The sequence below is a fragment of the Balaenoptera borealis genome, assembly GCF_965194805.1.
Source record: "Balaenoptera borealis genome assembly, chromosome: 18".
NCBI classification, from domain to species: Eukaryota; Metazoa; Chordata; class Mammalia; order Artiodactyla; family Balaenopteridae; genus Balaenoptera; species Balaenoptera borealis.
In genome coordinates, this window is record NC_138877.1 from 62,218,037 (window position 1) to 62,244,256 (window position 26,220).

The 26,220-nt window shown below is 37.1% G+C and overlaps 1 protein-coding gene across 2 annotated transcripts in view; it reads left to right on the forward strand.

Annotated features, from left to right (window-relative positions):
• Positions 1-26,220, forward strand: part of GPC5 (glypican 5) — a gene marked incomplete at its 5' end in the record, with an annotated part of 1,368,327 nt that overhangs the window by 702,051 nt on the left and 640,056 nt on the right. Inside the window, one exon of one of the 2 annotated variants that reach the window (XM_082366025.1) lies at positions 1,921-12,878. The exons of the other annotated variant lie outside the window; for it this stretch is intronic. Coding sequence (XP_082222151.1) covers positions 1,921-1,956 — 36 coding nt within the window. The 3' untranslated portion in view covers positions 1,957-12,878. Of the gene's footprint in view, positions 1-1,920; positions 12,879-26,220 lie in introns of those variants that run through there. 2 annotated transcript variants of the gene reach the window in all.

Consider the following 26,220-nt stretch of genomic DNA (forward strand, 5'->3'; position numbering starts at 1 on the left):
AAGTCACATTTCTGACACCTGATTAAATCTTATAATTGATGGAGTCTTAAGTTGCTACTGGCCAAGTGACAGCCATGGCACATTGTCTCTTCAGTTGAATGATGTGCATGGTGGATACTACATGTATCAAGTTCAACTGTCATATGCAATATCTTCAAAAGAATTACACAATGATTCAGTATTAAAACACAAAAAAAATGTGTTTGCAGAGAGTCACTGAAACAGAGCAGTGATGCACATATTTGGTGTTTTTGTAAACATTTAGAATTAAAAGAAATAATTCAATTTCATGTTTTTCTTTTAGAGCAAAAACCAAGTACTTTAGGGAACCTAAGAAGGAGGATTCCCACAGATAGATGAAGCTATGCTTTGCTTTATTACCGATTCAAGTACAATGCAACTGTAGTTAGGAAAGATTGCTAGGTGCCTTGAAATAAATGAAAGGAATCTAAGAACATGAGTCTTGAATGATGAAATTATGTAGAATTGTAATTATGATATCATGTCAGATTTTATTTAGCAGGGAATTTTCCTTTACAGTACATAAAATAATAGTGCACCTTATAATTTATGGTGTATTTGATATCAATGAGATACTATAATAAAAGAAATTGACTTTACTTTATGGAAGTCATTTTGGCAACATTATGGAGTAGCAGGATTTTTATACTAGTAATCAGATTACCTATATTTAATTTTCATTCGGTCACCAACTAAGTTTTCTCTCTAGGAGATGTTAAATTAACACTTAGGACCTCATATAAACTCTAGAGTAAAGATTTTGAACTAGATTATAGCAAACGTCAGTTTCAAATGTAATTCTAGATGGAATGAAAAATGTGAAAAGGAATTCCTTGTTTCTTTATCTTAAGAATGATGGTTTGGAAATACTGTGACTCTGGCTTGGCAGATGTATAATTTGCAGAGGGCTGGGTGATATTTTTATTTTCAGTGCAGTAATAATTTATCTAAATCACATACATAATGTTCCCACTTGAAATGTGTCTAGCATTCATAACATGCCATGTTTCTTTCACTTTCATAGTGTTTTGTATTTTGCTTAGTGGTTATAGCTTCAGACAGATCAGTGAAGCACTAAGTAGTAGAAAATGCTAATGGACAGCTAATCAAGTAAGTGGGTATCAGATAGTCAATTACTACAGAGTTCAATTATATTTCAAAAATATGTGAAGCATTATCATTTTGCTGCAGTGTTTTTGCACCAAATGTTCTGACAAGGACAGAAAAATGATTGCACACTAGCACACTTGGGAATATGGTCATTAAAAATCTAAGATTTTCTAATAAGGTGGTAATCTCCTTTCTTTCTCAGACGCCACAGGCAGTACTGCTGCTTGTATGTTGAAGATTTAGTGCAGCATTTGTAAAACTCAAGTAACTAACATTTTATTCTATTGGCTTCTTAGGGTCTGGGAATCGAAAATTGACTTGAGTTGTTACAGTTTTTTCCCCTCTTCAAGAGTGACAGAAACTAAATCATCTCAGTCAAATTATTTTTGCTGAAACTATTCCAGAAAAACAAATAGACAAAGGGATTCCATTGTCTCCCATGATAGCATTTTCTGAGGCATGTTTTTAAAAATTTATTGTCTTATGCCAACTTTTCAAAAGAGACCTTGTGCCTTTCACTTCTTAATTTACAGGAAAAAAAGTCCCAAAATGGTAGAACTAGCAACTGATATAATCCATTTTTTTTAATTTTAGAAATGAAGAAAGTAAACTATAAACTGGCTAAATAAAGTGCTCAATCCCATAGGACTAGCTGTTGACAAATTAGATTTGGAACCCAGATCCTTTAATTTTAGTTGAATAATTTGTTTATATTTGAATTACTTTCCTTTTACTTTAAAACAAAAAATAAACTCCAGCAATTGATTTTACATTTATTTTGTTATCTAGTCTTTTGATCCTTCAGTTCTGATGTCTCAGTATTGAATCCTGGAAAGACTGTTTCGAGACATCCACTGGTACAAAAAAGTAATACTAATTTATTCATCAACAGTGAAGATTCTACCACCAGGTCTGTGTTTTCTGTTTATCTGTTCTATATATAATTTTGATCTCAGAAATAGACTCCATTATCTCAGTAATGTTTAGGTCAATCAAATGATAGGAATTGGACAGTCTCAAAGAAATGTTGTACACTGTATATGGGCTTTGGTTTTTGCAGTGGTTATTACTACTTTAATTTATTAAGTGGTTCTGAAAAAATGTACAGTCATCCCTCAGAATCTGCAGAGGACTGGTTACAGGATCCCCACCGATACCAAAATCTGCCGATGCTCAAGTTCCTTATATAAAATAGCAGAGTACAGTTGGGTGCCCCTATTCAGGTTACACATGGCTGAATTCAATCTGTGTTTGGTTGAATCTGCAGATGTGGGATAATCCAGCCATACAGAAGGCCAACTGTATTGAATGTTGTTCAACTTGATTGGCTCAAAATAATTTGGCAATAGAATTTTTTTCCATATCAACTATTAACATATTGCAAAACTCTGGTGTACAGCATAATATATTTTAGGAAATACCATTTAGGTGTGTAAAAATCTGATAAACTACTCCATCTCAAATAACATAACAATTCATAACTGTTATGTTCCATAGTGTTCCTCTTTCCACCAAAAGAAAATAATAGTTTATAGGTAATTTTTAAATATAACAGGATTTGGAATCACAGACACCTGGTTTTCAAATCTGTAGCTATATTTTAAGAGATGTGTTACTTTAATTTTTTCACCTGTAATATGAAATAATCAATACATCATAGACTTTCCCCTATAGATATAATGGAGTAGCTCATAGAAGACCCATACTTCTGCTGAAGCAGAACTAGAAATGTCAAATTAAAAGCAATCAAAAGACATTGGAGGACTGTCAAGCCCTTTGGGTTTAGAGATTACCTCCCAGGAATCAGGAGCAAAGTCCAGATCTCTCTTTAGGAGAGGTCACATTCTTTACTGCCCAGGGCACACTCACTTTTGGCCAAGGCTTTCTTAGAGTAAAACAATCATATTTGTCTGGGCTTCTACATTTGGTCAAGCATTTATATGGCAAACACAGCAATAGTATTATATGAATATGCTTAACATTTGGATGAGACAGTGTGGGATAAGGTTAGGTTTAAAAAAAACATCTAATCTATCTTGTAATGCCATTACATACATTTTCATACTTTTCCCTTGGTTCACCTCTATTTGTACCTTATGATAAACTTGTGCAAAACTGTTTAGCATAGAAATTAGCTGATGATTAGTTAAATCCATTGTTTTCCTCAATTGAGTCATTTTCCATTGGTATTACATCCTAAGGAGGCTTTTACTCAATTTTTACCCAATATATTTGTCTATTAATATTAGCATTGTAATCTTACCCAAAATGCCCATTGCATTGGTTAAAGCAATCCGGAAAAACAGAACCCATGGGATATATATGAAATTTACTGCAGAATTGGCTCATGAGCTACAGAGGCCAAGAAGCCCCTGATCTGATCTCTGCAAGCTGGAGAACCAAGAAAGCTGGTGGTGCAATTCAGTCTGAGTCTGAAGGCCTGAGAACCTGGGAATTGACGGTGTAAGTCTGAGTCCAAAGGCCTGAGAATCAGGGGTCTGCTTATGTAAGTCCTGGTCTGAGCCTGAAGACCTGAGAACCATAAGCACTGATGTTTGAGGGCAGGAGGAGATGGACGTCCCTGGCTCAAGTAAAGGGAGCAAATTCACCCTTCCTCTGCCTTTTTGTTCTAGTCAGGCTCTCAGTGAATTGGTTGATGTCCTCCTGCATTGGGAAAAGTTATTTTGTTTACTCAGTCTATGGATTCATATGCTCATCTCTTCCTCCAGAAACACCCTCCCAGACAGGCCTAGAAATAATGTTTTATCAGCTATCCAGGCAGCCCTTAGCCCAGTCAAGCTGACACATTGCTACTTCCTATACCCAGAGTTGCAGCCCTGATTATGGAACCACTGGATTAGGTGAGAGAAAAGAAATTTGAGGGCATGTGGGGAAAAAAGAAAAAGAAAAAAGTATAGTAGTACCACCACAGGAAGAATAGCATAGTCATACCATCATTCTCCCCACCTCTGCTTCCTGAATTCTTCCATAAGAGTAAGGGCAGCTATCTAGTGGGAACAATCCCTTGGCTACCCTCATGCTGAGTGTGAACACACACTCATGAAGGCAGGAAAGGCACCACTTATTGCCTTCATCTCCTTCCATTTTAGACAACCAAGGCTTCAATAGCCAAATCCAATTCCCTGTGAAACCATTACTCTGAGGCTGGTATCTCTCTGCTTATTGTTATACATTATGGGCTATAAAGTGTGTTCCTCTGAGGAATTGCACCTTGGCCATTCAAGTCGGTGGAATATCTTCTGTTCTGGTACTTTTATAGTACTCGGAACACTTGTGTCTACCACTGGGTAGGCAAAGCCCAGTCAAGAATAAGTGTCCATTCCTCTTAGGACCCATGTGTAGCCTCCAGGGGCAATTGGCATCAGTCCGACTTGCCAGCTGTGTGCAGAGCTTCCTCCTGGGCAAATCAGCCCCGTAGCCATCTGCAATCCCTGCCTCTCTTGCTGGCAGACAGAACAGTGTTCTGGCATTTTATGCTTCAGAGACTGCAAGAGGAATATGTCTAGATTTAGCCCATCTCTGCATTGCTGCAGCCCCCTAGCGTCCACTCATTCATGGACCCAGGTGGCCACCCCAAGTGAATGCACCAAGAGGTCCATTGCTGGTTTCATTCACCTTCTGATTCTGGAAAGAGATACTTCTGATGGGCACTGACCTGTCCTACCTTCGCATGTCCCCTTAAGTTCCCAGAGTGATTTCTTTAGGGCTGTGCCCCATATGAGTATCCATTTAGAAGGCTAGTTTTCCTTGGCCCTTCTGCCTGACCATATGAGCAGGCCATTGGCCACTGCCCATGAGTGAGTAACAACCCAAATATAGGGGCAAACAACATACAATTCAGCCCACTGAGTTGATTTATTTTTACCTTCGTCAGAGTGGTGGCCTTCCAAATACGGTGCAGGCCATTCGTCTAATTGCCATCTATAGACCAAATAGCTCTGTTCTCCAGAAACTCCCTAAATATACAGATATTATAGAGTTAAAAATGAAAAGGATAGAAAAAAGATAAAATGTGCAAAAACTGAAGAAAACTGTATAACTCTACTAATATCAGATAAATAGACTTTAGAGCACTAAAAAATAGAGGGATATTTCATAAAGCTAAAAGGGTTAATCTAGCACAAATATATAACATTTCTGTATTTGCAAAAATTGACACAACTGAAATAATACACAAATTCACAGTCCTAGTGGAAGATGTACACATAACTTTTTAATAAGTGAAAGAAAAAGCAGATAAAAGGCAGTAAGGATGCAGAAGACATTAACAACATAATTTGCAGATCCACTCTAAATGACATAGAGAACACTGACTCTAATAATAGGACACTGAGCCCAACAATGAAAGAGAGCACATTCTTTTCAAGTGCACATAGGATATATATCAAATTCATAATATGTTGGGCCATAAAAAATAACTCAGAGTATATTCTCTGACCACAGTGGAAAACAGCCGCAAATTAACTAAAATCATATAATCAGAGACAGAGTAACGTTAACACCTCAGTGCTAACCCTGAAATCAAGGTTAATATACAAAGAAATTACCAATATATCTTTTATTATGAAACCATTCCTCTTACCTATTCCACATAAATTATATCACATGTCCCAATTAATCTAGATATAAGAAATGAAGAAATATATTAGTTAAACTTTTTAATTATCAATTATTTCTGAATGCCTTGAATTTAAATAAATGTTTGGAACAGTCTTGGGCCACATCTACTCATAGTAAGATTTTAATTTCATGAATTGTTCTTTTACTAAAGAGAATGTTGAGAATGTTCACCAAATAAAATACCAAAATTTTAGAACTGGGAAGAATTTTCAGGCCAGATTATAAGAGGGAAGATAATGTCACCTAGTTGAAAAGAACAGTCATTTAAGCAATTAAGGTAACATTCAAGTTTTGCCTCTGCTCTGTGATGCTAGGTGAAAGGTTTAAATATGTTGAATTTCAGTTTTCTGTATAAAATGGTTATAATAGGTTTTTGCCTATGTACAAGAATATAAGAAATTGGAACTAACATCTGCTGGCCTCCTAATGACTGCTGGTAATAAGCTTGATCCCAAATCTGTGAGTGTTTAATAGCAGTTTATACTCCTAACAACCTTTTGACACAGTAGGTATATAGATAAAATGCATGTGAGAATTCTGCATTAACTGTAAAAATTAATGCCTGGCTATCTCATGTAAACAAAATTATGTATGCATTCTCCTCCACCATATGTGAGATGGTTAACATATCAGTATTGCCACAATTAGAACCTTTTTTTTTTTTCTTTATGTACAATAAAGATTCAAAGTTTCAGTTTTGCATCATGGTAATTGTTAAGCTTTGTTTCTTTTTTCATAATGGATTCTGATTTCCTACTGAGTAATTCAAAATATTTAGGTGCCTCAATAGGCATTTTAAAAAGTGCTTTAGGAAAATTTTGACAATCCTCCATTGAGATTTGGGGTTCAGTTCTCATTTGCTCCTTAGCATTGCTGAAAAGAGTTAACTCTTCCTACTGTGAGTAAAATCTGATTGAATAACTTTCTTACTAGACCTCCGTTTTATCGACAGCTATCTGTTATTTTCAGTCAAATTAATTAACCTCTCCAGTTTCTAATAATAGTAATAATAATTACTGATAACAGTGCTCCATAATCTTTTAAAATATACAGGTCATGATGTAGAGAGTTAATATATTACTTATAAAAATTAAGATCTATTAGAACAATATATATGATATATAAAAGAGAGTGTTCTGATTGCAAGGTGGGTTCTTAGTCTCAAAAGTAAGGCAAGCCTCTGGGAGGAGCAAAGGATCTGCGTCACGTTAAAATAAGCTTGAATTGTTTGTCCTAATATAGCAAGGGTGCTGTCTCAAGTCAGAAATGAAAATGATCTAGAAGTAGGTGTCGAGATGGCATGGCTTTGAGAAGAGGCCCGTGAAGTAAAGAAATCAGGCAGACTTCAACATTAATCCAGTCTTTCTTTTAGATTTCAATGCATCCTATCCTGTATTATAGACTTTTGTATTTTACAGAGTCCCCAGGTCATTGGCTCCAGCATGCACCATAAGCTGAGTTTTAAATGACCACTCCTTAAGTATCAAGCTGTTTTATCTTCTACTGCTTATCCCAGAGTAGTGCTTAGAGCTTGGGGAAGCAGGTCCTCAAATGTATAATACATAGATGAATAAAATAAAAGTGGAAGAGCGTTGGAAGGCATCTGACTCTTGCCATATGCAAAGTAGAAGGTATTGGAAGAAAAAGAAATCCACTGAATTCAGTTAGTTAATTCTTGATCATGGGTAATCTGAGGAGGAAAGAAAAATAACAATGGATATTTTGCATGTTTCTGAAAAGCCAGTTACGTTAAAAGAGTTATTTTGTTGTCAATTTCCTATCCAGAATCCATCCATTTTGCTCTTCCTTGTTCCTGACACTTTCCGTATTTAGGTGTCTCAATAGGCATTTAAAACAGTGCTTTAGGAAATTTCTGACAATTCTCTATTGAGATTTGGTGTTCAGTTCTCATTGCTGAAGAGAGTTAATTGTGGGTCGGGGGAAGTTGATCCTGCCCTCAGCAATAAGGGTGGCTCCTGAAATTCAGGCTAACATTGGCTCTCCCATCCCTTTTACTAGTGATTGGTTCAAAAACCCAGGCTTTAGCCAAGCAGTTTGTGGCTTTTTTTCTGAAGACTGAGACTGGTTAAGACAGAGGTTCTCCAAGTACGGCCCAGCAGCACTGGCGTCCCCTGGGGACTTGTTAGAAAGGAAAATTTTTAGGCTCCAGCTGAGACCTATTGGTTCAGAACCTTGACGGGGAGGGACCAAACAATCTGTGTTTTAATAAGCCCTCCAGGTGATTCTGATACACACTCAAGTTTGAAAAGTAATGTGTAAAGATGAGCTCCTGAATCAGGTAGCCTCAATCTGATCCAAAGAAGCAGCTTTTATTCCATGGATATGAGAGATTTTCTCTAACTCCCTTTGATTTAAATAGGACACTAAACTACCCCAACTGCTGCTGGCAGCCTTTTTGACAGCATGAGTGAATTCAGTTCGTTGGCAGAACAGTGAAGGGAAAGCTGAGTAAAACATTTAAAAACAGTGCTTCAACTTGGATCGTGCAGGATTCCCAGTCTTGGTAAGAATGGCCCGTTTCCTTTGTCTTTAAACCAGTTTAGTTCAACTTTTCTGAAATTGCAGAACATCCTAAATGATTCAAAGAACCAGAACATATACAATATTAATGAAATGACTTGTTTATTCAACAGATAGATCTATAGAAACAACTCTTATGTGCCAACCATAGTTCTAGGCACTGGAGATATAAAACTAAATAGTGACTTAAAAAGAAAAAAGATCCTAATAGAATTTACATCCTAGTTGAGGGAAACAGTCAAAAAATAATTAAGAAAAATATAGTTAGGCATGTTTGGCATGTAGCAAGTGCTAGAGATGAGAGCATGTGTGGGTAACAATTTTTTTCAGAATATGGCCAGGAAATGCCTCCTGTGAAGATGCCATGCAATTATGTGGGAGGATCTGGGTCCAGAAGTGAGAACAGCTGGTGCAGGAGGCCTCAGTGTCCTTACTTGTGGCTACACAAAGCAATGCAAACAGAGGTGAAAGAGTTTGCCCAGGGCTGCAGAGCTGTTAGCTGACGGGACCATGATTTGACTGAGGGCTGTCTGCCTCTAATGTGTGAGCATTTCCCATGATGCTCTATTTCCCGCAGGGATATGTTACACCATTTCACAAACAATCTTCTATTGCTAGGCGTAATGAGTGAATACAGCAAAATCCATGCACAGCTTTACTGAATTTCACTGGGACACTTCCATTCTTTAAAACAGTCCTTTAAAGAAGCACAATATCTTTAAAAGGGAGAATTTTACATCTTCTTTTTACATTACAATGAAATTGCCTACTACATGGACCTATCATCTGGGTGGGGGGCGGTGTTGGACCCAAAGAAATAATGAATTTTCTTTTGCTTATATTAGAGCTTATATTCAGCTTGTTTGGATATTGTTTAGTTGTTAAAACTTTGGAACACTCCAGATCAGTAGGTGGCTCCTGCCTTAAGCTCTGCTAATGTCCTCTGGGGACGCAAGCAACCCTAGTGCCTCCTTTAGGACCTTATTCTGGTCCTGGACCTAAAAACTGTGCCTGGCATGGCAGGGGACCTCAGGACCCTGAGCTTTTGTCAGGGTTCATTCTAATTGGATAATACCTTCACTGGCCTAGTTGTTAAACATTCTGTACTTCGTCCCCGTACTGTATCACTCCTAGGCTCAACCACCAAAATCACTTGGCAAGGAATCCAGCCAATCAATGATGGATGGGAGGGGGGGGGGGTGAAAGAGTTTTATCTCAGCTGTAGCCCAGCTACCACCGAGGGGAATAATCTTGACAAGAATCTGATTGTTACAGACCACAGTTCTGCTGTCCTCTGCAGCAGCCCAAAGGTGAGGGAGAGATTTCTCTCTGAGCTCAAAGCTCAGGCTTCTCAGACAAATGATGGGATAGTTATGTTGATGACTGCCTTGAATAATAGATGTGTCCCTTAGTTAACAGATGTTCCCTGCAGTTGCTAAATATAAATTGTACATTTTCAATGTGTTTTTCTTTGTATCAAACATATATACAACAAAATTCCCATCTTCCTGGAGCTTACAAATCAGTTTTTTTAATGGAAAACTCAGGAAGACAGATTTTATTTCATATAATAATTTTCAGTGAAAAGAAGGACAGTCTAGCTATAGGGGGGAAAAATGCCTTGGAACAGAAAAATTTTATGTTTGCTGTCTATGGAACACTTACCTGTGAGAATCTGTCAAAAAATGAGGTCTAATCTTGCTTGACAACAATCTTTGTCCAGTGAATAATTCCTTTTGAGGAACTTAAAACCCTGCCTTTGGCCCTGAAATGACTCTATAATCTGGCAGAGCCATTATGTAAACCAACATTTAGAAAGCAGAGGGTGTTATAACTCCTTCCATCAAAAAATTAATAATCTGTGACATTCCAAAATCACAACAAAAATGTTATGTCAGTTCTCCCAATAACGATAATAAAGAGCCCCTTTATGGTCTTCAGAATAAAAAAGCCCAACTCTCAAATAGTTCAGGTCAGTTGAATTCCATTTGATAATCTTTTTCTGCTGTCCTGATTCCATTAGACAGATCTAAGTGTATCTCAAGGTAAAGCTGGAAGACTCAAGTGCTTTATAAAGGAAAATACTGTAGGATTCTCATGTAGACAGAGCTTTCTAATCCTCTATTGTGGTTGGAACTTTCCATGACAGACACAAAAAAAATTTACTTTCATTATACATAACATTTTACTGATACAGCTTATTATAATCTGCTGTTTATTCTCTTCTTTATAAAAGCCTAAAATGGGCTCCGTATTGCTATGATCACAGATAAAAAGATCATACATGATGAAAGGAGTGTAACTTTTTCTTGCTTGCAGTAGTTAGGAACTGTATTGAGTCTGCCCAGCTGCTTTGTATCTTGTGAAAATCAAGGGCTGCTCTAGCATTAACACTTTCTATCTTGCCTTGCTTTCTGTTTTTAGTGCTTATTCAGTATTTCTGGTTTATTCAATTTTGGTGGTTTGTTACAAATTACTTGAAAGTTTAAAAAGTACGTGGGACTTATCCATATTTTTGCATAGCACTGAAGATAACCAATAGCACTTTTGTTTTTTAACACAATTCACTGATCTTTATAAACATCACTGAAGTGTCCATTTAAGAGCCTCATCATGTTAAAAATCCAGTTTCACCCTTCTGAACATTAGATTCTTGGCCCCTAAAACTCACCCTGATTTAGGTTGGTAGTTGGCTATTAACTCTTTCAAGCCTTCAGACACTTCAGTCTGCGTTGAGTATCATCACCTGAGAACGTCCCTTAGAATTCATGCAACTCTATGGGTCAAATTGGTTCTACTGGAGGCCAAACCTGGAAGGCTCTTATTCCTCTGTCACATTTCTTTCCTAACCACCCTATGGTAGGCAGATTAAAGGTGCTCCACAGATGTCTACCCCTGCATCCCTGGAACTGTGAATATGTTAGGATACACAGGGAAGGAGATTTAGGTTGGCAGGTGGAGTTAATATTGCTAATTAGCTGACCTTGTGATGGGGCCTGTAGCCCGGATTGTCCAGGTGGAGCCAATGTAATCACAGGGGTCTATATAGAGTGAAAGAGGAAGGCAGGGAGAGAGACAGAAGCAGAGTGGTAGCGAGGTGCTCAAGACTAGGTCGGCTCTTGCTGGTTTTTTGAAGATGGAAGAAGAAAGTCAAGGAAATGGATTCTCCTCCAGAGCCTCCAGAGGGAAGAATGCCCCGTCTACACCTGATCTGCCTGGAAAAACAGTAAGACTCGTTGCAAATTTCTGACATTTAAAACTATAAAGTTCTAAATTCATATTGTTTTAATCTATTTTTTTAAAACATAAAAGGGGGATTTGCTTAACTGAGTGATAAAGTGTTCTTTTTAGTAGAAGTGATTACATCCATGTGATAAACAGGGAGATGGGGGTCTACGAAGTTAAATTAAAAAGAAAAAGACTTGTGAAGGTGCAGTGTGACTTAAGTGTATCTAACAAATCGTTCTCTATCAAGGTTTGGAATATTTTTTCCATCTCTTTGTACAGCTTGAACAAGTTTACTTCCATTAAAAATCTTAAAATGCTTTTTTTTAACTTTTAATTTGAGAGAATGTAATTACTGGAACAATTCAATGGAAAATTAAGACAATTTTAATACATGAACATTTGCTATTTGGCAAAGGAATCGGGGCGGCGGGGGGGAAGGAAAATAACTCATGTGGTTTTTCTTTAATGGATTTGGGTTCCTTTTCAATCTGACATTCGAGAAGGGGTGATGAACTGGTGAAGTTCTATGTCCGTAGAGGGGGAGAGTGAGGTCGGGGGAGGCCTGCTCCCGCTCGCCCACCAAACAAAATGGTCGTAGTTGTTTTGGGAAGCGAGCATCTCAAGGTAATGGATTCTTTGAACCATTTGGAAGCTTCACTTAAAGGTGGCCTCAGCTGTTGCTGTTTCAGTGTTGTCCTGGGCCTCTTAGAGTATCTCCTAGGAGTTGGTTACAGAATAGTAGCTTTCCTTAAGAGTCATGTAAGGGATGGGTGGTGGCAATACCCATGGGATTTCGTGCTCGTTAGCGGTGCGCGTCTTCTCTCCCGCTGGACCCTGGTTGGAGAGGATGGCAGAGGACGCGGTTTGAGGGGACTTTGGTCACCCCTCCTCCATCTAGGCTTTGTTGTGAAGACTTACAGCACAGCGCACGGTAAGTGGGCTGGGTATGGGGTCACAGCGCTTGGAGCCTCTGGGAGGAACAGCATTGAAACAATTTACTACTAGGCTCAAGCCTCCTAAGCACAAGTTCTAAGAAGGTGTAGCCTCAAGAAATTTCAGAGGGGAACATTGTTATTGAGAAACAAGCAGTTCCTGCAGACCAGTGTCCTTTAGCCTAGCTCCTCACAATTATTTTCTACTCTAACTGGTGAAAACTTGTTTCTTCCTCACACTGTCTAGCATAAAAACATACTAAAGTGCAAAACAAGTGATCACACAATGATACTGAAAGGAACAACAAATGACAATGAAAACTAATACTTATAGAGCAGCTACTTCATGCCAGGCCCTGAGTACTATTACTGCTTTTTTTCTTTTTTTTTTTTTTTTTTTTTTTTTTTTTACAAACAAGGAAACTGAAACTCAGGTTACCTGATTTGCCCTCAGTCACACAGCTGGTAAGTGGAGGGGCTGGGATACAGAACACAAACTACCTTCCCGAACCATAGCAATGGTTTAGTGCTTCAGGTAATTAAGATCACCTTAAGTTTCCTCAGCTGGACTAAATTTCAAACAGGTTTCTTCCTGACTAGAGGTCCCCGGGCTCCTTTTTCTTACAGCATTTACTTTACAAAACTTGCAATTGTAAACGCTCTTTGCCCCTTTGAGATGTAAAATTTCTCCTGCCTCTTGAGAGGATTACGAACCAAGACTATGGGAGCCATCACTTTGAAAGGCTTTCATCAAGAGAGAGAGAGGGTTCCGGTCTCCCAGAGTCTCTATGGGAGAGTAGGAGCCTAATTTAAGGCAAGTGCCAACTAACTAACACTGACGGCCTGGTCAGTTGATTAACCTCTCTCTTCCCTATGTCCATCCTCCAGTTCTCTTCCTTTCGCTCACTCACTTCAATGCTTAAGAACTCTGTGACCTATTGTTCTAGTGTAGTTGAGTTCAATCTCTCTCCTATATTGCAATAGTCTTGATAAAGTCTTTCTTGCCTATTTAACTTCATCCAATGAAGCTTTTGACACAGATTTTCCTCAATTGTTCCCTTTTTCAGCCATGAAGAGTGGGTTCTTGGTAACTTCAAATTCCGCATGTTAGGTGATGTCACTTAGATTCAAAGGAAGGCATACTTCCTGTTGTACACTCAGGAGCACAAGCTTTTACGCACTAGTTCCTTCAATGTAGGTTATGGACTAGCCTGCATAGCGTTCTGCATTCAGCAGCCAAATCCTTCTCCCACTAATCAAATAGGTTACATATATTCTAATAACAGTGCAACATATAAAACACAATGTCTTATTTTATCTCCCAACAATTCAACGACACCAGTAATACTTTTACCCTCAGTTTTTGCACACAGAAACTGAGGTGTCCGGAGGTTAAGTTCAAGTTTTGGAGTTAGGACTTAATTTATCTTTAAGTGAACTAAGTGAGATGAATCCTAGTTCTACTTAAGATTGGCGTGCCTTTTGCCAACTTGTTTCTCCATTTCTTTCTGGGTCTGGTCATATGCTGGATATGGTCAAATGATGTTAGTTTAGGTAACATTTCCAGGGGTCTCAGTAACTGCAATTTTTAATGGTTTTTCCCTTTCATTCTGTGATGAGCTCTTTAAGGATGGAGATCCACAAATGTGCTCCAGAGAACTTTCACCCCATCATTTACCAACTTCCCACCCCAGCTTCATTGCTGATCTCCTTTTATCATCATCTTTCCCTTAGGCCAGTCCATACAATTCTGGTTAACTACAAAAGAAAAAAAAAATTGGTGCTATATTAGAATACTCAAGTTTCTCTAATAAAAACTAGCAAAATTTTGAAATCCAGCTTTCCTGAAATTGTAGCTCAAGCCCTGTTGTGTGTGTCACAGACAACAGCTGAAACCACTTCATCTACAAGTTAATGGATAAAATTAGCATGTTAAAGAGTTGGAGGGCTTAATTAGAAAGGCAATCCTTGTGCAAAAAGCCTCTCAGGAACACTAAAGCAGTTTGTTGATTTTGTTTGTAAAAGGTTTGGGGACAGAACCTGGAAACAGGTTTGCAAAGTCAATTTCTTCGAGGTTTGCGAAGTCAATTTCTAAGTCCACAATAAAACTATAGCATCCTCAGGCTTGCTTTAAAGGAGGTATGTTCATAGTAAACATATGATCTTCTACCTTCCGTGACTGTTGATTTTCATCATCCCGATGTTCCTGCGAGAAATGGTCTGTTTATTTCCCTGTGCTTTATCATGTCTTCTCACACAGTGTTGGGGATGGGTTTTGGCACCCCAGAGCAACCATCCTGAATGGAGAGGTGGTTCCATTTGGCTGGCAGCTGCTTCCCTACCCCAGCCATGATACTCGCTGCACCAGAGGCAGTGTTTCTCACCCTTGAGAGGTTTTGTTTCTTCCGGCGTTCACCTCTGTACTTTTGACCAATATGCCTTAAAATACCACTATTTCTGGATTCCAATTATATGCATTTTTGCATTGCCTTGCTACTATAAAGACTTAGGTCTCTTACCATGTACATATGGCCTCTCTCCATATCACCCCCTATTACTGTAGAACACTTAGGGTTAAATTAATATTTATATATTTATGACTGTAAATACTGTTTTAATGTAGTGTTCTGTGTAAATACTGGCTTTTCATTTTCGTTTTCCTCATTCATTCAACAAATATATACTGAGCATCGCACCCTCTTGTGTAGCCATTCCTCTAGGTACTAGAGATCTAACAGTTAGGTGGGTGTGTTTGGGGAAATAACTACCCTAAGGGAGCTAATGTTATAGAGGCAGCAGCAGAGCAAAGTGTTTAAGAGCAGAGACTCTGAAACCAGCCCACTTGTGTTAAAGTACTGTTTTGGATACTCGGCAACTCTGTGATCTGAGCATGTTACCTGGCCTCTCCATGACTCCACTTCCTCATCCATAAGTTGGGAATAAAATCTATAAGTGTGTAATGAAGATTAAATGATTTAATAAAACTTCGGGGGAGTGTAGATATTTTTTTTAGAAAGTGCAGGGTGCTATGGGGGGAGGGGTTGGAATCAAACCATGAAAGAAATAGGGAAGGCAAGTTTGGAGACTTTTTTAATAGGAGGTCAAAAATTGTTTTTCTATACCACAAATACCCTTGAAGCCTTCATAACCTACTAAGATACTAATTTGAGGGTGGTTTATTTCATTCTTTGAATCTTCATTGTTTCCCATTAATTCCTTTTTAAAAATCTTTACTTTGTATGGATTTCTCTCTTAAATGACCTTTTGTTGATCTAAAACAGACTGTTTTCTCTCCAGCAAAAATGGGTTAATTCAGGATCAGCAAAGAATTGCAATTCAGGGTCTGCAACCATGGCAAGCCAAGGGCAAGTCCCCGGCAACAAGGAGAGAGGAAAGCTCTTGTAAAGAGAGAAAGGAAGTTGGGAGGGCTAGAGGAAACAGTCTACTGGAGGAATTGAGACTTCAAGGTATAGTGGCTTTTCATTGGCTGAGCTCTTGCCAGGAAAGAAGAGGAAGTCTTTCTTCCTGTTGGGCTCACCTATCTCACAGGGCACGAGAGCTCCCTGTTCTGGCCTTCTGACTATTTTAACTGAGATTTCTAAACAGAATAATAAACAAGTAATAAACATTAATTTTTTTAATAACTTCCATGTCTAACACACTTATTCATATTTATAAATAGGACACTAAAAATTTGACTAGAATCTGTCTACCTGGGCACGATTCTTGATTGTCAAAACTATGATACTCTTTGGAGGCTCCTTGTTACTTTTTGTAGGCCTTTTTAAGGGGCATGTGAGGGGCTTGTCAAAATTTCACTGGGGAGAAATACTCCCATTGCCTCTGATTGGCAAGGGGGGTGTACCTCAGTTGGTAGCCTTCCTCCTTTAATCTGTGTATGTAGGAAAGGTCTAGCTTTCTACTCAAGCAGAAGAGGGGCCACGTGGCTAATGGCTTGAGGGAGGAGACTGAGGGGCCTGTCTACACTATGGACCCACTGAAGTCACCAGTTTGAGATCCTATCTGCTTCTGTCCCTCATCCTCTTCAGAGTTCCTTGGTGAAGCCGATTTTGAACACTTGTAAGCTTCTGCAGTGCCTTTTATTTATCGATTTATAGATGTAGCAACTGAGGTTCATTTAAAACAAAAAAAATTGAAGTCCCATGACAAGTGTTAACACTGGTACCACTTTCCAGGACTACCTCAGCATAAAAGCCATACTGTAACCATCCACTACACCGCTTGGTAGTGTAGCCTGCCTGCCCCGACTTCAGTAATAGTAATAGAAATGATAGCTAACAATACAGGTGGCACTTATTATATGGTAAGTAGTATTGTACACACGTCATATGTTAATTCATTCTCAAGACAATCACAGGGCATTGATTCTAGTATTAGCATCAATTTATCAATGTGGAAACAAAGCAGCAAGAGTGCAAATAACTTAGTAACAATTATAACTGGTAAGTGGCTGGTAATATTTGGCAAAGCAAGGATTTAAGCCTTGGTAGTCTGGCTTAGAAGATTTGCTATTTAATAAACTACTGTTCTACTACATCCATCATAGCTGAGAACTTTATTTTATGATGGCCCCAGGGTGTAATGCTATTTAATTTCTCAGGCCTAGTCTGTTTTGGCCAATCAGACTGAGTTTTTTCTGAGATGCACTGTACTTTCATGCAACTCAACATTTTGTCCTATGTACAATTAAGGTGTTCATTCTAAGAAGCATTGTTTTAAAGATGAATAAAACAAGGTCATTCCCTGATTAGCAATCATAGTATTAGGTCTCCCACTTTAGGCTCTGATAGATTCCCTGAGATAGACTCATGGAACTGTAGGGACGGAAGCAGAGACTTGATCCTATGTCTACCCACACCCTCCTGCAATGGGGCCACAATCCCCTCTCTGAGCTCCGCTAACTTCAATGTCATTACCACTGGGGTGGGCACTTGGCAGGAGTCTGGGCGCCAGTTCGGTCCCAAAGTTACGTCCACACATGATGCCTTAGAATGAAGCCTCTTCTGATCACTGCTATATCACTGTGTCTGTGCTTTCCTGCCATTGATTTTTTTCTTCCTATTGTCAACATTCTCTCTGTATTAGTTTCATCCTTTCTGTGCAGCAACTTTTCCTCCAGTGTAAGCTGTCTCAGCTAGATTCCAGCACACAGGATCTATCTCTTGACACCACTCTGGAGCTCCTATACGCTTGCTAAAGAGCTGTATCATATTAAGCTCACTACAGAAAAATACACATTCACATTTCTGCACAATGAACTTTTTACTGTCTTACTAGCTTCATCCAGCTATAGCTTAAACAGCAGTTAAGCAGAAGCATTTTATGAATTGTGTGGTATTTGAGAGTTGCCAATAAAGGAGTTGGGTCGCTGACCTTTAGCTGGTCAGCACCAGCTAAAGGTGCTGGTGGGAACCTTTCTTACCTCCCTTTGTTTTCTTGAAGCTAATCTGTGCAGTGAAGTGGCACTTTGTATTGCGGCAAAGCACCTATCTTCCTGTGGTCTCTCCAATCAATTCTATAATCTCTCGGCACCACTGCCACTGTGTGAAAGGGTAAGAAAAGCCCTCAGAACACAGGAGGCCCAGGCTATCATCATCTCTGAGCTCAGTGGGTTAGGAGGGAAAGATGGGACGCAGAAATAGCACCAAATAACTGGTTATAAACTATGCCTTAAAATATTTTTCACGATTGAATGATAGTACTATTTATTTGATGCATTTGAAATTGTCTAAATAGATGTGCACATGAACTGAGACTTGATAGAAATAATTAGAGAAGTTTAATTACAGTAAATTAAGAGAAGAAAACACTGAAACAGAAATAACAGATGGTCAAAGAAGAAAATGCTAATTCAAAGCTATTAGATTAAGGAAAACTTAAGAAATGAAGCTAGTTTTCAGGCACAAAACAATTTCATTCCTTTCACTGTTCTTTTGTTTTGACATCCTTAAAATTTGTTAAGAATGTTTTCTTGTGCTGTATTTTTCTAGATACTCCCATATTCTCTTACATAGTTTTATTTCATTTAGAGACTATGTCCCAATTTCAGAATGTTTCATGTTGAGTTTCCCAAATACAATTCTTAGTTTCAAATAGTAGTATTGATAGCTAGTTTAAAACTATTTCAAATATTAAAAACTTAGCATATTTATAGAAAAATAGCATTCAACAAAAACAGAATAATATTTTGTCCGACAGCATCAGTATGCATCAGGTGTTGGGCTGCAGAATATATTTTCATACTTCATGCAAAATTGTTTTAGGCTTATTAAAATATTTTGAGGTAGTTTGCAGATTTATTGTGAGGACTGTAAGTCCTGAGTGTAACTTTCTCTAGCCACATTCTCTCATTGTTTGTATAACTTTTACAGGATATATAACCATTAGAATTTGTTGTGGAAGCTGAAAGAAATGACTGTTTGGTGTTCAGATAAATGGCACAAATACGAGAGTTTACACCTGACCTCAAAGCCATTCTGTTTTATGAAAGTTGGACTTAGGGAACTTGAAAGGCTGCTTCCTCTGGTTTTGATACATGGAAATAATCATCACGTTAGTTACACCTCCTAATTGTAACCAAACTTAGGTCTGCTCTATTTTGGAGATAAAGTAAATTTGATTTAATATCAAGGGTCAAATTTTCCTTAGTTGTTCTCTTTCATTAGCAACAGCAGAAGAACCTTACCCTTTAGAGTGTTAAAGGTCTGTATCAGCAGGACAATAGCTATAATTAGCTATTTAGGGAATTATGTTTTTATACACTAAAGTTTCCTTCATTCACCATTTCTTTGCAAAAAGACACAGTGCTTCTGCAAGTTGAGATCTTATTTCTTTAGTCACAGTGATAGAAGGTATAAATCTGAAGTTGTCAGCATATTTCATAAAAAGATGAAATGTCATTAACATATTTTTCAATGTGGATACTTTACTCCATATAATTATGACTCTGGGTGTTGGTTAAAAAAAAATGGGTTGAAAGGAAAAGTTTGGAAAACTAGTTTATATACTTAACAAAAGCTAGCTTGTTGTTGACAGCACAAATTGCAGCTCATGAAAGATCAAACTTTTAAGCAGCAAAAAAAACTTCTTTTGTCAATGTTTTGTGAAGGGCATTTCAGCTTCAGCCTGGCCTTACTGCTGTGAAATATTCTGCCTAAAACTTGTAGGTGAACTCTCTAAGAGTATGAGAAGAAATAAACAAATGAGCAAAACTGAAATGTGTTCGTGAAGCAATTCATGGCACATTGAAAAAAAAAAATAAGCATCCAGCACACATACATCCAAAGTTTTTATCAAACCCAGTGTGTACAACATTATGAAAATTGTTTTTAGATTTGAAACAGAAAACAATGCAAAAATAGGATAACTTGTAATTAAAAAAAAATCTGAACTCTAAAAGAGCTTTTTGTACTATAGAAGAACTAATGAAAGAAAACTTTACCTAATGTACTAGTCACACCGTCAGAATAGTACTATCAGTAATCTTGTTGTTGACCTGGAACTCTCTTACGTTTTCTCAGAAGAATGCAGAGTAATAAATGAAACTTTAGGAAATTCCACTGTGGCAGAGTAGGAAGTCTTCTTGTTGTTTCAAAGTGTATCAAAATTATCTCAATGACAAGATTGCATGCTTCAGAAAACATTTTTAGACTTAATTCTCAAGACCTTTCACAAACTGTGTTCTGTAGTTAATAATCATGCAGAAGAGAACTAACATAGCTGGCCTGAGACTGCTTTCCTTAGAAAGGCCTGCTTACCTTGGCTGGTTTATGGTAACTGGGATTTCAAGAGGGTTCTTGCCATTCTCAGAACTGATTAAAGTGACTCACTTGTCTAATTACCTGTATAAACACTGGTTTATGCTGAATACCTACTCTCCTTCTGGAAGTCTAGAAGTTGGGTGTTAGGCAGAGCTGCCTCTGTGACTGACCCCCCTGAAAAAACCTTGAATTCTGGTCAGGTGAGCTTCCGTGTGGAAAACATTTCATACATGTTGTCACAATTCTGTTGCTGGAGGATTTGAGCACATTCTGTATGGCTCTACTAAGAAGACTCTGGAAGATTGTCTGGTTCCCTGCTGATTTTGGCCCATGTGCCTTTGCCCTTTTCTGAACTAAATTTTTATTTATTTGCTATAATAAGTTCTAGACTTGAGAAGGACTGAGTCCTGTGAGTTGTCCTAGCAAATGACCAAACTGGGGGTAATCTTAGGAACCCCCAACTTAGTAATTGTCTTAGAAACTAGTTTTGTCAATCATACATTACAACTTCTATACCTGTTCCATAGCCCCCAACCACCTCTCAGTCCATCACCTACTGAGTGCTGGGCTCAGTGCTGGGCATGGATGACGCTCCTCCCCAAAAGTATTCCTGACTTTCTCACTGTTCCCTGAATGGAAATGACTCTGGAATATTCTGACTATAACTATCAATTTTCCTTTTTTAACTTATGGCATGAATTTTACTTTGATTCACTTAAGGCATTAATCAAACTGCTTCATGATATGTCCACATCTCCTCTCCTATCTGATTTTAAGGTATTCGAACATGGAGACTTAACTTTTATGTCACCCTTAGCTGCTTATACTCTGTGTGAATCATGTCTTTGACTTCAATGAATGTATTTGTACCATATTAAGTGATTCTTTTTTTTTTTTTTTTTAACAAGAGAATGTCATTGAAGTAGATATTACTTCACAACTTGCATCTGATCTCAGGATCTATACAAAGACTGGAATTTAGAATATGAGGGGAAGTCAAAGTAAAATGCAGCTGTTGAATTTTAAACAATGTAGTGATCTGTAAATGATTAGAGGAGTCTAATAACTTTAATTGACCTGGAATAAAAATGCTTGAACTTCTGCCAGCTGCTTTCTGGATACATATAAGAGGGAATCAAAATTACTCAAGAGAATTAAATTAAGTATATGTACATACATACAAAATAACATAGAAACTAGTCTTGTCAGAACAATTTCTAGAAAAAAAACCAAACTAATGCCAATCTCAAATTCTTCCCAAAAATGTCTTCATAAACCCTTTCCCAAGGGCTCAATATCATGTTTTCTTTGTTTTTGTTTAAAATTCCTCTTTAAAGACTCTAATTGCTAACTACGGGGCAATAGCTACAAGCTAAAAACCCCCTGGATAGAATTTCAAAAGTAAAAAATTTGAAAGCCATTATTTAAGTGTATTTCTTAACTTTTGATATAATAGAATTGTCAAAAGAGTTTATAAGAGAAGAGCAATTAATATTCTGGAGATCTAGCCCTTCTGATGTTAAATTTTCAGAGATTCTTGTTCAGTTATTCACTTAATTTAATATGAATTTACAATTTTGAGATTATTTTGACACTTCTGAATAATTACGGCAGATTAATCAGACATAATATTTTCCCTTCTTTAAAGCATCTAAAAATGACATCAAGGTGTCAACCAAGAAGTGAACTGAGACAATAGGGAGAAAAGATACAGAACCTACAAAGGACTAAGAGTGGTTATTGAGTAACAGTGGGAATGTCAGAGAGAGAGACCAAGTGCGCTCAGTTGGGGGAATCCCAAGAAAGGCCCTGAACTTGGATCCATTAAAGCTGTAAGCAATGAAAATTATTGAAAGTCAATAATACATGGAGATGTTAGAAATCCAGGTCCCTTCTTCATCCTTGAGTAAACAGGCAAATACCAACTTTCATTTCTCTTCCTTCTGGACCTTTTTTGAAACAGACTAGGAATTTGTTCTGCGTGGAGGAAAAAATTGAATATAGAGACTCTGGATATGGAAAAACTAGGCTAAGGGGAGGATCAAAGCAAATCTCCCCTGTGGTAGAGTGGATTAATATCTGTAAATTGAACACTACACTGTCCTCTAGGTCCCTTCTCTTTTCTTTCCATTCACCTGAGATCAGCATCAGAAAAACACCCCAGACATAAGATTAGGTGATTATTCCCCCAGAGAATCTAGATGGCCCCAGAGGATAGCCCTTCAAGAGTGACAGGAGATAATCAAAGAAAACTTTGCCTCACCCAGTGACCCTTCAGTGAAACCTACCAATCTATACTCTCATAAAGGGCTTGTCATCAACTTTTATAGCTCCCTTTCTTAAAAATAGAGTCAAAGGTCAACAGGTACTTGAGGAAGATTTTCAATGTAAAAAATGTAAATCAAAACACAGGAAAAAGATTTGGAAAACTTACAGTAGGGAAAGTAGAAAAAAATGGTAAAAGGAAAAAGATACTAGAGGTATTATGTAATATGTTCAGAGATTCCTCCAAAGGCACATAATACTATAAAATATAACTAAATATAAATTAAATTATAATTAAAAATAAGGTATTACAATACTTAAAAATACTACAAATTAAGCAATCAATGGAAGGATAAGGTCAAGTTATATAAAATTAGGAGGGCTTATATATACCAGTTAGGAGTTGTAAAAACGTTAAATAAGAAACTACAGGGAAAGAAATGATTTGGAAATGTTAAAAATCCCCCAGAAGTAAAGTATGTGAGAATTTATTTTGAAGAGCCTATCCACTCAGTACTTTCAAAAGTTTGAAAAAAAATGATCTTCAATCAGAAATACATAGCTGCTTAATTTACCCATAAAGGAGAGAATAATATATACATTTTAGGCATAAACCATCACCGTTCTTGTGCAGTTTCTTGAACTTAGTGGAGGATATTCATCAGAAAGGGAACTAAATGAAGAGAAAGAACCTGGAGTTTCATAATTGGAAAATAGCCAGGCAGAGTGCCAGGATGATGGCAGTGTAGCATCCCTGAGGGTAGCAGTGCAAATAGAGCAACAAGCTGAAACCAGCACAGGGATGGTAGCCAGGGAGAATAACAAAGGTCTACCTACCCATTTAATGATTATTTGGAAGATATTGATAGATTTGAAAGATTTGCTTAAGTACTTGGGGAAAAAAAACAGTGATGTATTTGTGTTTGTCTCAAGAACAATATGTATATACATATTAAGACAGCAAACTAAAAATAATAGCAAAATAGAAACTTGCAGAAGAAAGCAAAAGTAATTATAGTATATTATGTGGCTCAGGAGTGAGCAGTGTTTACATACTCTTGAAAATGTAGACTCCATCAATTTATCCAAAAATTGTGATAACTCTAGAAGTGCTTCTGGGGGGAAGGGGAATGTCAAAGATGGGAGTTTGAGAAATTAAATCCTTACCTCCTATAGCAGGAAGTCATCATCAGTATCTGAGATTGATAATTCAAGTAATAGCAGTGTAACGATATGTATTTTGGTATGAAGCTGAATTCCTGACGAAAGAACTAAACTACCTAAAAGTTTTCTCTGGAGAACAGGAGTGAGGAAATGAGATTCAAATAATAGGACTGGGAATTGCTTTTCTTAAAATCATAAGTCATTGATTATCCTTTAAATTATATGAATCAGTCATAACTTAAAATTAAAATTCTCTATTGAGGAAAGGTAATATTTCATTTTTAAACTATTGTAGAAAAGTGTACTAATAAATTTTTAATTGGCTTATTAATTGGGAAGTAGAACAAAACTATTAGTCTCTTACTAAATCCTTTTCTATGATTGAATTTATGCTAGATTGGATCTACTCTGTGATTATATTTCATACCCTTAATAAAATCTCAATTGTGAATAAAGTACATAATTTTTAAGTTGAGCATCTAAGAAAAAACTAAAGGTTATTGTTGTGGAAGTTTCTGCATTATGGTAACATCAATGTGGTCTTTTATTTTTTAACATTTTTATTGGAGTATAATTGCTTTTACAATGGTGTGTTAGTTTCTGCTTTATAACAAAATAAATCAGCTATACATATACATATATCCCCATATCTCCTCCCTCTTGCGTCTCCCTCCCACCCTCCCTATCCCACTCCTCTAGGTGGTCGCAAAGCACCGAGCTGATCTCCCTGTGCTATGAGGCTGCTTCCCACTAGCTATCTGTTTTACATTTGGTAGTATATATAAGTGCATGCCACTCCCTCACTTCGTCCCAGCTTACCCTTCCTCCTCCCCATGTCCTCAAGTCTATTCCCTACGTCTGCGTCTTTGAGTTTGGCCTTATATTTGACTTCTTGTGAATAATTCGGCAGCAACCATGCTTGATTATTTTTTGAGCTTCCAAAAGTTACTCTAACTTTTCAGAGACTTACAAGAGTGAACATATGACAAAATATTATGCCGTAGTATTAAAGATATTTCAAAGAATTATCTTGGTTGCTCTGAACTCGTGTGTTCCAATGGCAGGTTGATATAGGTGCCATTTGGCATTGTTTTATAGTCTTTTATCTCCCCAAGTACTTTAAATACAAAATTGTATTAGAATGGGATTTATTTAAGTCTAATTTAATTACTAGCTTTCATATGCTGCTATCTTTTAAGATTGAGAATTATTAAAGGAAACTTTTCTAAAGTAAACTTTCTTAATATTTGTGTAAGGTAAAATTAAAATCTTATTAGTATTCTTTAGATCATCACACCCGGAGAAGATATGGTCTAATGTGAAAAATCTAAAGTAAAAAGATGACCACTTTGTAAATAAGTATTGGATTAATATTTGCCTAACTCATTATCTATAAAGTGAAAAGTTCAAAATCAATCTTCATATAATGGCTTTTTAAGATATTGCTACCTTAGTAGCAGTACATTTTCATACTTAAACTGGAGCTATAATGCAATTTGGGATTTCTAAAGATAAGGTGGTCAAATTGTATTTAATAACTCTCACCACCAATGTGTGTTTAGAAGAGAATATCAGTGTAATATATTGTGAACAAATATTAACTTAAATATTCAGTAACACTGAAACCACTCAGTTATTGTATGATTTGTTCATTGTATGTTTCGATATCAACATATCCTTAACTTTAGCTGTTTTAATATTGAGATTTCTAGTATCTGTGGCTTTCTCATTCTCAGTATATTAATAACAAAAGTAACTTAAATAATCAATGTGCTTATTAATGATCCACTAAGTCAATTACCTTTCTATGACTGTAGCAAACTAGAGAGATTGCATGAAAATGGTATAAATAACAATCAGAATAGACTTAAAATTTTATATTGAAGCAAGCTGCCAATTATCCCTTTACTTTAGGGCAAGGACCGTTTTAATTAGCCTGTTTTTCAGGGTCTGGTACAATGATTGACTTGCAGTAAATTCTCAAATTACACTGATTAGTGAAAAGAAATATGAAGTGAATTTTCTATAAAATTAGAAAGTCATAATCAGTGACCATATAATTCACCATGCTTTCCCAGTTTCATAAATAAAGTCCTCAATATGAGATGTCCTTAGAAAATACAGGATGGATGGAGAGGTAGCAAGGTGTCATGGGGAAACAAAGGCCCTTTATAATGGGATAGCCAAGGACTGGAGTTTGTTTCTATAATTTTGGATCAGTTAAATATCCTCTTCAAATAATAGTTTCTTTAAAAGTAAATATGGTAATATTAGTACCTAATTTGTAAGACTTTTCTGAGGCTAAGAGGTAAACTATGTAAAGGATTCAACAATGGTGTATGGTTGCCATTGTAATTGGGAATCTAGTTTGAATTATAAACAACTTAATATTTTTTTATTTGTCTTAAAGGAAGTTAACTCATAATAACAATCATGGAGTAAAGCAATTTTCACTCTTCCATACTTCTCCCCAGTGCATTTTACCTCTTTTGCTGGCAAAGAAAATTCCAAGGGTAAAATAATCGTTTATTTGGCTA